Below are 12330 nucleotides of genomic sequence, written 5' to 3' on the forward strand. Positions count from 1 at the left end.
CCATCATGCTTATTAGTTGAACCGAAACACGGGCACTTATGAAATGACCCCCAGGCACTACACACGGAAATCTCCCCAAACCAACACAGAACTAAATCTGGTTCAGTTTACTTTTCCAAGTGCCTTTTAGTCCATTCTAATTTATTTAAAAAATCAGTCTATGTGATACGATTATCCAAATGTGTCCTAAAAAAGAGCTTGGTTTTAACTATCAAACCCTGCTCCCCACCAGCAAGCCTGGCCGGCATGTCTCAGAGAGGGGTCTGCAAAAATCAAAATGCTTCTGCGCAGGGCCCAATGGTGGCCATGGGGAGACACAACGTGGCTGGCGAGACTGAGAAACCCCACACTTACTGCTCTTTCCCGTTGACCCCTTTACCTACGAGTGGTTCCTCCGCCCACCCAGTCAGACACAGCTTATCCAGGCCAATCACCGACAATTTAAAAATTAAATTTCACCTTTTCAATTCTAATAAAAACATCATAATTCTAAGCAATATTTTTCAAACTAAAAGCTCCCTGTTAAGAAACTCCCTTGATTTAATAATAAGTTTATTTCTGAATGAAGGGAATGTGATCCCAAGCGCAGGAAGCGGAGAGACAGACGTGTCAAGAGTTCGGCTCACCTGGCCGTCTCCTGGCGAAGGGCGTTGAGAAACGTGTCTGGATGGAAGAGCTCAGACAGGTCGAGTGTGTCCGACAGAAGAGCCTGCTTCTCAGCCCTCTCTACCCAGCTCTGGAGGGGAAAGAATAAGACACACACCCGTTTAAAAACTCTGTAAACATGGAAGACAAATCTGTTAAAGAACTATTATGTAGAAGTCATGTTCAGTGACGAAGTTACACCATTCCCAGCTGCTCTGAAACAGTGCCTGGAAAAAAGATTCTGCTTTACGTCGTGAGTCTACTGAAATTTGTTTCTGACATAATATCCATCCACCGTAAAAAAGCTTCCTTGCACAATCCTTTGTTGGTAAAATTCTACTCCAAATAAAAAGCGTAAAATTAGAAAAAACATCTCACGATCGGCATTTCCACCGGGGCCGGCGCTTCTCTCGATGAGCCGCGATTCGGAGTGTGCTCAGAAGCTGACTGAGAACGGGGTCCCAGCGCAGACCCCGCAGGGCCCCCGAGTCCTGGTCCTGCGAACTGAATGGGCCCCCATCCAGACCTGCCTGCAGATTTGCCACCTTGCTGAGCCAAGTACTGCAGAGGAGGGTCCCGTCCAACAAGAAAGGGTTCTTTGGTAAAAGGTGTTTCTGCTCAGTCTCTTCTTATCTGGCATTTTATAAACCCGCTATGTCCCTTGGAGAAACACACATCGTCCCCAAGCATGTCCTAGGTGTCTCACTGCCGACGGGCTTCCTGCGGCTAACAAGCGACCCTGCGCTTCCCCCGCCACCGAGCCCCGAGCGTCCTACTCCTCTCGCCGCCCAGGACACGGAGGGCAGGAGGCCGACTGAAGCAGCCCCATGCGATGGTTTCTGTGTGATCCACCGGGCAGGTGCTGAGGCGCCTTATGAGAAAGGTAACTTACTGGTGATTCCCGTGGCCATCTGGGCCAGTCCGTCAGTCTGTCAGCCCAGGTGACATCAGCTGGTACCACCCCGCACAGCCCTCACCTACTCAGTCATTCACTTTGTATGATTATGAAGGCTGGGAAACACGGTGATGACTCACTCCCGTACAAAGAGCTATGCGTCCTGTGCTGAAACAGCCCGTCCCCCAAGCACATACACCTGTCAGCCAGGTGCGGAGAAGCCGCTCCACACTCCTGTGTTTGCGTGAACGTCCAATGCCTCTGACCTCCTCCTGCCTGCAGCAAAACCTTCCTGTGGCCCTAACACCAGTTCATCACACGCTTACTTAAAAAGCAGAAACAACCTCAAAAGAGCTCTTTAGCAAACTATAATTATTTCTTCTTGGATATTACCTATTTTAAGGATGTTTAAATTATTGTTTATTTGGTTTACTCCCTATGAAATGTTTTCATTATCTGCCTTCTACTTTCATTAGCTAGACAAAGCTAACAAATTATGCTCACATGATCTTTTATAAGTAATATTTAGTGCATACATATTTCATTTAGTCCTGTCATTAATTCTTTAAATTTTGATTCAAACATTTCAAACCAGTTGTTGCCCATATCAGACATGCATTATGTTCAAATTAACTAAAAATTCACGTGTGGCTAATAATCAGATTTCTACTTAAAATGTGAACTAATAACATGAAAAAGAAGAAGGAAAAGCTTCTATAGTAGGAATGTTTTTATTAGTCCATGGGGGGGAACAAATGCTTTTTGTCAGGCTTAATGGCAGACTAAAGCAAAGGCATATTTGCTAAGAGAATCTAAATAACAAAGATTCTTTTAATGTGTATGTTGTCTTTGAACAGCAAACTTCGCAGAAGAAAACACAGTGAAGCACATTGTTAAAAATTACATTTCAGCCTGTTCAGAGCTGCTTTCTCAGTACTGTCAGCGCTGGGAAGCGACCAAGACGTCCTTCAGGAATCCTGCACGAATGCACTGAAGCAGCGCGGTGGGCCCGGAAGGACGGGAAGGACCTTCGCCGCGCCCTGCCGAGGCAGAGAAGCCGTGAGAACAGGCAGCAGCTCCACAGCTTGCCGTAGCACGAAAGGCAGACTCTGGAGATGGGAAGAAGACCGGCGGCTGGCGGGGCTGGGCGAGGGGTGCCGGGGCGGAACGCGGAGGGTTTCGAGGGCAGTCAAAGTACTGTGAGTGCTGCCGTAATGACAAGCGCGTGTCACCCTCTACTTGTCCAAACCCGCAGACAGTCACACATCAGGAACAGATCTGAAGGTCAGCTGCGGAGCCTGGGTGATCACGACCCGTCAAGGCACGTGCGTCCTTGGTTTTAAGCCAAACAAACAAGACAAGGAGAGTTCTATTCCTATGAACCAGTATAGACAGAATTTTTTTTTTTTTTTTTTAAAGACTTTATTTATTTATTTGACGGAGAGAGAGATCACAAGCAGGCAGAGAGGCAGGCAGAGAGAGAGGAGGAAGCAGGCTCCCCGCGGAGCAGAGAGCCCGACGCGGGGCTCGATCCCAGGACCCTGAGATCATGACCCGAGCCGAAGGCAGCGGCTCAATCCACTGAGCCACCCAGGCGCCCCTATAGACAGAATTTTGAAGGAAAAGGCTTTTTATCTAGTTAACTTACCTTTCATTCGTGAATACAACTAGGTATCACTTTTGTTAGGCTAGAGTTCAGAAAATAAATACTCAACTGTACTTTTTTTTTCAAACATTACTCAAAAATGTTCTTCGACTGATTTATATATTAGTCAAAACTAAGATTTTTAAGGATATAAAAGTCAGAGGCTAAAGCTATTAGTTATCAGTAATGCAACTGGTTAAATAAAGAATTAGATCTGTATCATTATTGTAACAAAATTACATTCATATAATGAACTGTTTGAGATGAACTCAAAGGGCAACAGGAAAGCATCAGTTATACACCACAGGCAAAACCCCACAGTCTTTCACGTGTTCACACACATTTATGAGATGTATCATGGATCTATACAAAAGGAAGCTGAACTTCCATCTCTGATCAAAATGAGAAAAAATATAAGAATTCAATATTTTATACAGGTAGCATCACAGATCACTGGGGAACGGGAAAAATATTCAACAAATGATGTTGAGGAAAAATGTTCATCATCATTAGCCATCAGGGAGAGTCAAATCAAGACCACATTGAGGTACCACCTTGCACCAGTTAGAATGGCCAGAACTAATAAGACAGTAAACAACAAGTGTTGGAGAGGATATGGAGAGAGGGGAACCCTCCTACACTGTTGGTGGGAATGCAAGTTGGTGAGCCAGTCTGGAAAATTGTGGAGATTCCTTACGAAATTAAAAATAGAGCTGCCCTATGACCCTGCAGTTGCACTACTGGGTATTTACCCCAAAGATACAGATGTAGTGAAAAGAAGGGCCATCTGTACCCCAATGTTCATAGCAGCAATGGCCACAGTCGCCAAACTGTGGAAAGAACCAAGATGCCCTTCAACGGATGAATGGATAAGGAAGATGTGGTCCATATACACTATGGAGTATTATGCCTCCATCAGAAAGGATGAATACCCAACTTTTGTAGCAACGTGGATGGGACTGGAGGAGATTATGCTGAGTGAAATAAATCAAGCAGAGAGAGTCAATTATCATATGGTTTCACTTATTTGTGGAGCATAACAAAGAACATGCAGGACATGGGGAGATGGAGAGGAGAAGGGAGTTGGGGGAAATCGGAGGGGGAGACGAATCATGAAGGACTATGGACTCCGAAAAACAAACTGAGGATTTTAGAGGGGAGTGAGGGGTTGGATGAGCCTGGTGGTGGGTATTAAGGAGGGCACGGATTGCATGGAGCACTGGGTATGGTGCATAAACAATGAATCTTGGAACAATGAAAAAATAAAATTAAAAAAATAGAAAACAGTTTTACTGAGATTTTAAAAATCAGAGGTTTAAAAAAAGCTTAACAAATTGCAGATCTAGATTAGCAATCATTTTTAGGACATTTAGTAAAAAAGGAGTTTTTTGAGATTTACTTAAGGTGAGGATTTTCTGTTCAAGGTTCTTCCTAGAAAACATATTACTGAAAAGTACTTTGCTGAGCTACTTGTACGGGGTGCAAACAGCTGGGTAGCCTCCCCGAGGGCTCGCTTCTGTGCTCTGGGCAACCGCAATCTGATAAGCCCACCACCGAGAGCCCTTCCACAGGGTGCGCAGGTGCAGCCGGCCGGGTGCGAGGAGCTCAGGACACTGGGTTCTGACAACAGAAGGCAAAGAACCAGGACCACATGCTCCAGTTACACTGACCATGCAACCAGGTGGCAAGGGCTTTCAGGGACTCAGGATGGTTCACGACCTCCTGGGACAGGCTCTGACTACAGCAGGAAAACCGTGGACACGTTTGCTAGAGGTGGCAGGTGGCCAGACGCAGCAGGGGAAGAGCTGAGGCCCTGGGCCGGGAAACTGCAGGACACCAGCCACTGGGGCGGCTTAGCGCGCAGCTAGGGGTTCACCGGCAGCCTCGCCCCAGGGCCTGGTCCTTTTGGAAGCATGCGCAGGGAAGGAGCCCTGGGGCTGGTGACCCCAGGGCTGACAGGACCTTATTATCATATCATTTGCAGGGCAGTGTCCCCTACAGCATCTACAGACGCTGCTCCCTGAAGATGGGGGTGTGAGCAGGTGCCCAGGCCCGAGGGAGGAAGCCGGGGGGGGGGGGTATGAGAAGGAGCCCCTGGGAGAGGGGAGACTACGGAGACCCCCGAGCACAGGATGCGGCAGTCTGTGGGCTCAGGCCGCTCCTCTGTCTGGAGCTGGACCCTTCCCTTGGAGAGCCCAGACCGGGGGCAGAGTCCCCCAGCCTGGGACACCCACACTGGCCTTCTGGGGCCACACCATGGCTGCGGGACACAGAGGGCCCTGCAGCTGTGTTCTTCCTTAGCTCACAAGCCCACGCCCTGACAGGGGCCGCCTCCTGTGGGGACTAGGCCTGTCGGTGGAGCCTGCTGATGCTGCGGGAGCCCTGGGGGTCTGCTGATGCGGTCTCCGCGGGCCTCTGCAGTCAGGAGCCTCTTATTAAGCCACGCCAGTCACCGCCGAAATTGGTGTGCGTGTGACAAAAGCGAGAGGCAGATACAAATTCAGGGAAGATTTTGTGATCGTGAAAGCCAATTATGTTGCTATACTGTCACATTTCTAGAACCTAGATTCACCTTCCGCAAGCAGTTTACAGGCTCGCTTCCACACGACGGCGGATGATCACGGACCACAGACGACCAGTTAGTATTCCGAACGTGCAAGACAGCTGACCCCAGGCAGAATTTACTAGCTGAGAGTGTGGAGAAATTACTGTCCCTGTACAAAATGGAACACCTAAAATCTGGTAACACTACTGCAACAGCAGCAGCTCTATTTTACTGGGTAATATTTCGGTTCATTTTATGAGAGTGACAAAACAGTTTAAAGCTTGGCTGTATGTTAATCATAAGTCTCAGGATTTGGGCTAAGATGTATTTTTTTCATGAAATTTCACTATTAATCTATTTATTTGTTATCTATTTCCTTCACTAAATGTAGAGATTCCTGTGGGCAGGAATTCATGATTTCCTCATTGCTGTGTACTTCCAACACTTAGAATAGTGCTGGCACAAAACAGAAGCTCCGTAAACAGTGAATGAATGAATGAATGAATATGAATTACAAGATCTATCACATACGTCTTCTGGCCGAGTACCGTACAGAAAAATAGGGATGTTAGAGGTTTTAGATCGCAAACAGACTGCTTTTTCAATTCTGTTGATATGCCTTCCTATGCATACTTCTCCTGTGTGCCTACTATGTGCAAAACCCTGTACTAGGGACTGTGAGAGTTACTAAAAGGAGTTGGTTAATAAAGACTTTTCTAGGAAGGCAAAGTACTGCAGAACTTTCCAAAGTACAGTAAGATATCCCAGAACACAAATGAAAAATTGAAAAGATAATTTTAGTAAGATTGCTTTAACAACTAGGGTTGCAAGAGAAAATAAGGCAAATCTTCAAATGTTAGATTGGAGAGTAAAAAATTAAACTGTAACATCTATCGGGCAGACTTAAAAAGAAATTAAATCTCATAAGCATGTCACAGATGCTACAGAATACATATTGGGAGGTAAATCACAATGATTGGGAAACGTGAAAGAGATTCATGTCCGTTTGCTTGAGAATAACCCTAACCGTGATCGAATCATTCATTTATACATCAGATACTGAAAACCTACCTGTGTAAGCCCCTGTTCCACAGCTCGGATAGAGCAGTAAACAGACAAAAATGTCTGTCCTTCTGAAGCTTCCAGAGGAGGAACACAAAGAAAATTCAGTGAAACACACAGAACATTAGCTGGGGATGTAGGCTCCAGAGAAAAATAAGGAAGGGAGGGGGCTACGACCTGAAATAGCGTGGCCAAGGAAGGCCTCGCTGAGATGACGGTGGGGCAAAGAGCTCAGAGACAGAAAATCCCTTCGGTGCGAATCTGGGGGCAGCAGCTCGGGCGGAGGAAGTGGCAAGAATAAAAGTCTGGGGCGTGAGTGCCAGTCTGGTCACTGGGCAGCCCCGAGGCCAGCGAGGCTGTGGCAAAGGACATGAGGGAGTGGAGAGAGGAGGAAACCGGAAAGGGAAAACGCCTGACCTTCACCTGCCGGGGATGAAGGGCTGTGTGACTCTGGAGATAAGATGTCACAAGGATATTCCCAGGAGAGGAGGGACAGCGTCTCATTCATGCTTTAGCCATGCTTGGCCGAGAACCAACCGGGGGGCATGGGGGGAGGGCAGCAGGTAGGTGGCGGCTGCACTGATAATGACATCGGTCAAGGCAGTGGCAGGTCAGGTGCTACGTCTGAGTGTTCTCGAAGGCAGAGGCAAGATCACGTTTCTGCCAGGCTGGACACACACGAAGAGAGGACGGAGTTAACAGTGATTCTGAGATTCTCAGCCTCTGTCCCAGGAAGGAAGGAGGAGTCAGTGACCTTCGCAGGAATGGCGGTATGGATAGAGGCCAACGTAAAACGTTTCAACGGGGAGAGTGAGAATCTTTCTAAAATGTTGCTCATAGTTTATGGAATGATCAAAAACTCTGGCGTGTTTTTATAGAAAGGGCACTTGAGTGTGAGTTCTCTCATTTACCATGAAATTCCTGTAAACGTTTTAACTATTCTTGAAACTGGGGTTGCATTTCTCCCACCTCTAAAAACGGAAATTACACCTACCTCGTGTACCGTAAATATCACCAGATCTCATGTACAGCATGTACGGGCCTGGTCTCCAGAATGAGCGCAGTTCCTACGAATATCTGTTTTCTCTTTTCTGTCCATCACGAGATCATTTAAAAAAGTGTGGGGGGGGGGGCCGCCTGTGTGGCTCAGTGGGTTAAAGCCTCTGCCTTCGGCTCAGGTCATGATCCCAGGGTCCTGGGATCGAGCCCCGCATCGGGCTCTCTGCTCAGCGGGGAGCCTGCTTCCCCCGCTCTCTGCCGCCTCTCTGCCTACTTGTGATCTCTGTCTGTCAAATAAATAAATAAATAAATAAAATCTTAAAAAAAAAGTCTGAATATATAAAGTGGCACACTGAAAAGAAAAATAATCTGAAGCTCAGATTTTACATCTAGAAAAATGAGAAGAGCTATTTAGATGAACCCAAAAAGAATGTCATGAGACTTCTAGATCCAGAAATGCTAGTCTGAGTCCTTAGAGAACAGTCAAGGTCGAAGAGGGAAGAGTAAGAACTAGAGGCTCTCAGATTGTTTTCAGTGACCATGCAGTCTTCTTCAAGTGGAGAGGAGAAGTAAAATGTAACAAATTAAAGAAGCAATCTGTGTGGCTAAGGTCACAAGAAGCATCTTAGCAGACATGCTAGAAACCCTGTCTGAATATTATCTGATCAAAAGACAGAACACAGCATCTAAAAAGAATCTCAGGAAAAACGAGAGGGAGGGAGGAGTGGGGACTGAGAGCCAGGCGAGCGGAAGGTCTGCTTCCAGCACTGCTGGGTGCGGAGGGTAGGAGACGACCCAGCGCCACAGCACTGCGGGCAGAAGGCGGGCCCTGGCAATCTGGTACTGTGCCCACTTCAGGCCTCGTCCACGATGAACCCTGGCCCTGGCAGGAGGAGCCATTTGGGCAGAGTGGGGACAGGGGGGACACTGAGAGACTCTAGGTGGCACCTCATCTGCTATTTTCTCCCAGAGTTTCGTTGTTTAGATGGATAGTTGTTTGGGGCATCTAGAGGCGCCGCAGGTTGAATGACCGACTTAGTTTGAGCTCAGGTCATGATCTCCTGGCCGTGGGATGGAGCAGGAGTCCGGCTTCATGTTCAGTGCAGAGTCTGCGGCAGATGCCTTCTCTGCCCCCCCCGTTCCCCCTACTTGCTCTCTCTCTAATACATAAATATATAATTTTAAAGAGAGAGTTGTTTAGATTGCTGTTGCTTGTTTAGTTATCTCTACTTCCTGAAAGACCGTAAGGAACGTTTGTATGACGTGCTAACATGGTGTTCACTACTTCTGTTTACTGTTCAGATCCCCCCAGCCTTCAAAGTTGCTAAAGGTTGATACAAACAAATAACAAGATTTTAACGTAAGAAGGAAGGGTGGCCAAATATGGTAGTATACAAGTATGTCAGCCAGGGGCTTGAGTTAGATAGAACGATAATCATCACCACATCATCATCATCATCATCATCATCATCATCATCATCACCATCGTCATCACCGTCATCACCGTCATCATCACCACCATCACCGTCATCATCATCACCATCATCATCATCATCATCATCACCATCCCGGGTGGAGCTGAAGCAGTCACTATCAATTGCAAAACAGAAGACACGGAATCTAAGCAGAAACTCAGGCCTAGAAAATGAGCCTACGAGCCTGCCACTGACACACGACAGTCAGAGTCTGGTCAGCAGTACAAGGACGATGTGGACACAGCAGGAGTCCGTCCACATGGCCAGAGTACTGCTCTGACACACCCCAGCCCGACCGGGTCCCGGAGGCGAAGGTCCGTGCATGCTGCTGGGAGAGAAGCAGCTCATGAGCTGGCATGGAACAGACTGCGGGTGTGCGACCAAGGGATCCGGCTGTGGGAGGTGGAGAATAGGAAGACAGAGAAACAAAGGCAAATGCTGGCACCGAAGTATTTTGGAATTTGCAACGACCAGCACAGGGGACTTGGAATATATGGGCCAGACACACTGCAGGGATATTCAGGACGCCAAGATGAAATAAAGCCTGGAAATCAGGAGCCAAAGAAACTCTAAGATGTTACTTCCAAAGAAAAGGCAGAAAAACCTGAAGCCAGAGTGGGGATCCAGGATCCCCACTGGAAAAAACCTATCTTGCCCATTTGCCTGTTCATTCAGCGGACAGTATGCTATGTTAGAAATACAGGGGTGGGGGCAGTTCTTGCTCTAGAAGATCTTGCTGAGAGGAGCCCAGAGAATGGACGCCAGGATCCCTGGAGACTCTCCGGCAGAGACTCCTTGGGGACCTAGGGGCTCTCTAGCTCTCCACAAATCACCAGCTTTCGAAGGACAATCTTCAACCCCAGGCCACACAGCGGACTAAGACACCACTTGCAATCTTCACGTCTAAAATGATCTAGTTACCCTTTCTCGGGATCTGCAAGGGGTTCCCAAGGATCCACCGTCGTTCCTTAATAAGGTCTTGTGACTTGACCCTTCCTGCCCCTCCTGCCTACTCTCCCCCATCTGCACGGCTCCAAGCTGCTCTGGACCCTCACCTGGGACATACAGACAGCACCTGTGAGTCCCAGATGCCAGAAGTTACCCCAGGAAGGTAGTCATCTCTGCACGTTTATAACCACACACACAGAAATTAAGATAGGAAAACAAAACAAGTGAAAAAAACCATGCTCCTAAGCGGTGGCTGAAATGACCAATATTGCTCTTCCCCGGTTAGGATGGGAGACAAGCTACGGTCAAGGGCCAGGAGGGTGTTTTACCATTATAACTCAGGCGAAATGACTATAAAGGTTTTAAGAAATTACACAGGGAAAGCGACTGTGGAAAAGTTTTCAGCTGTGATGATGGGTATTCGACACACAGTATAAACGATCGTGCCAGAAAATTATAATTCGTGAAAAACTTTTATATATTAAATGCAATATCCACATGTTTACTGTCACACGCACGTAATTAAGTGTACCTGCACATATATGACACAGACAGTGTGGCGCAGGCTACGATTTCCAGCTAATAAAGATAGTTCCTGCCCTTGGTTAGAAAGTGCAGTGAGGAAGGCTGACAAACGCGTGAACTGACACATTATCACAGCCACGCCGTCAGAGCACACCAAGAACTTGAGAGCATTTCTGTTTCCCTGAGTTACTTACGGACTGTGTGTCCTTCCTCCCTGCCTCCCTCACCCTCCTTCCCTCCTTCCTCCCTCCTCGCTCCCGTCTTCTGCCATTTACTGCTTATGTGTGTGCCTAGGCACAGCGGACAGACGGACAGCAAATCAGAGTCCTTGGCTGGTTCTTCTCTGCCTGCTGATTTTAAAGTCATTTTCAGACCCAGTAATTTTTTCTCCAATAATCCTACAACCCAGAGATTAGTCATATTAGAAGCCAAACAAATGTTCTGAGGAGTCTTGGCCCCTTTAAAGAGGTCTCATTTGTAGACAGGCCCAACAGAGCAGGAAGGGAGGGGAGAGGAAGAGCAGAGGAAGGGACGAGCCCCAGCAGGCAGCGTCCCCAGAGCTAAGAACAGTGCAGTCCAGCACGTGGGTCACAGATGAGCCTTCACCAGCAGAAGGCCAACTTCTTCGGTATTAGCACAAAGACGAGGGGGCGGGTTCAGGCAAATCTGCAGGCAGGAGAGAAGGGTGGACTTCTCAAAGGGTCCCATTTCATAGCTTGAATGTTCTTTTTTTAAATTTTTTATTTCTTATTTTTTTATAAACATATAATGTATTTTTATCCCCAGGGGTACAGGTCTGTGAATCGCCAGGTTTACACACTTCACAGCACTCACCATAGCACATACCCTCCCAATGTCCATAACCCCACCACCCTCTTCCAACACCCCTACCTCCGGCCACCCTCAGTTTGTTTTGTGAGATTAAGAGTCACTTATGGTTTGTCTCCCTCCCAATCCCATCTTGTTTCATTTATTCTTCTCCTATCCCCCAAACCCCCCATGTTGCATCTCCACGTCCTCATATCAGGGAGATCATGAGATAGTTGTCTTTCTCTGATTGATTTATTTCACTAAGCATGATACCCTCTAGTTCCATCCACGTCGTCACAAATGGCAAGATTTCATTTCTTTTGATGGCTGCATAGTATTCCATCGTGTATATATACCACATCTTCTTTATCCATTCATCTGTTGATGGACATCTAGGTTCTTTCCATAGTCTGGCTATTGTAGACATTGCTGCTATGAACATTCAGGTACACATGCCCCTTCGGATCACTACGTTTGTATCTTTAGGGTAAATACCCAGTAGTGCAATTGCTGGGTCATAGGGTAGTTCTATTTTCAACATTTTGAGGAACCTCCATGCTGTTTTCCAGAGTGGTTGCACCAGCTTGCATTCCCACCAACAGTGGAGGAGGGTTCCCCTTTCTCTGCATCCTTGCCAGCATCTGTCATTTCCTGACTTGTTGATTTTAGCCATTCTGACTGGTGTGAGGTGATATCTCATTGTGGTTTTGACTTGTATTTCCTTGATGCCAAGTGATGTGGAGCACTTTTTCATGTGTCTGTTGGCACATTTGGATGTCTT

General features: G+C 47.2%; 1 protein-coding gene across 4 annotated transcripts in view; it reads right to left on the reverse strand.

Moving 5' to 3' along the window:
* DYNC2H1 (dynein cytoplasmic 2 heavy chain 1) overlaps positions 1–12330 on the reverse strand; it is a 269900-nt gene that overhangs the window by 33057 nt on the left and 224513 nt on the right. For all 4 annotated transcript variants that reach the window (XM_046014703.1, XM_046014702.1, XM_046014701.1 and 1 more), the window contains one exon: positions 627–736. In XM_046014703.1, coding sequence (XP_045870659.1) covers positions 627–736 — 110 coding nt within the window. The remainder of the gene's footprint in view (positions 1–626; positions 737–12330) is intronic.

The sequence above is a fragment of the Meles meles genome, chromosome 8, assembly GCF_922984935.1.
Source record: "Meles meles chromosome 8, mMelMel3.1 paternal haplotype, whole genome shotgun sequence".
Classification (NCBI taxonomy): Eukaryota; Metazoa; Chordata; class Mammalia; order Carnivora; family Mustelidae; genus Meles; species Meles meles.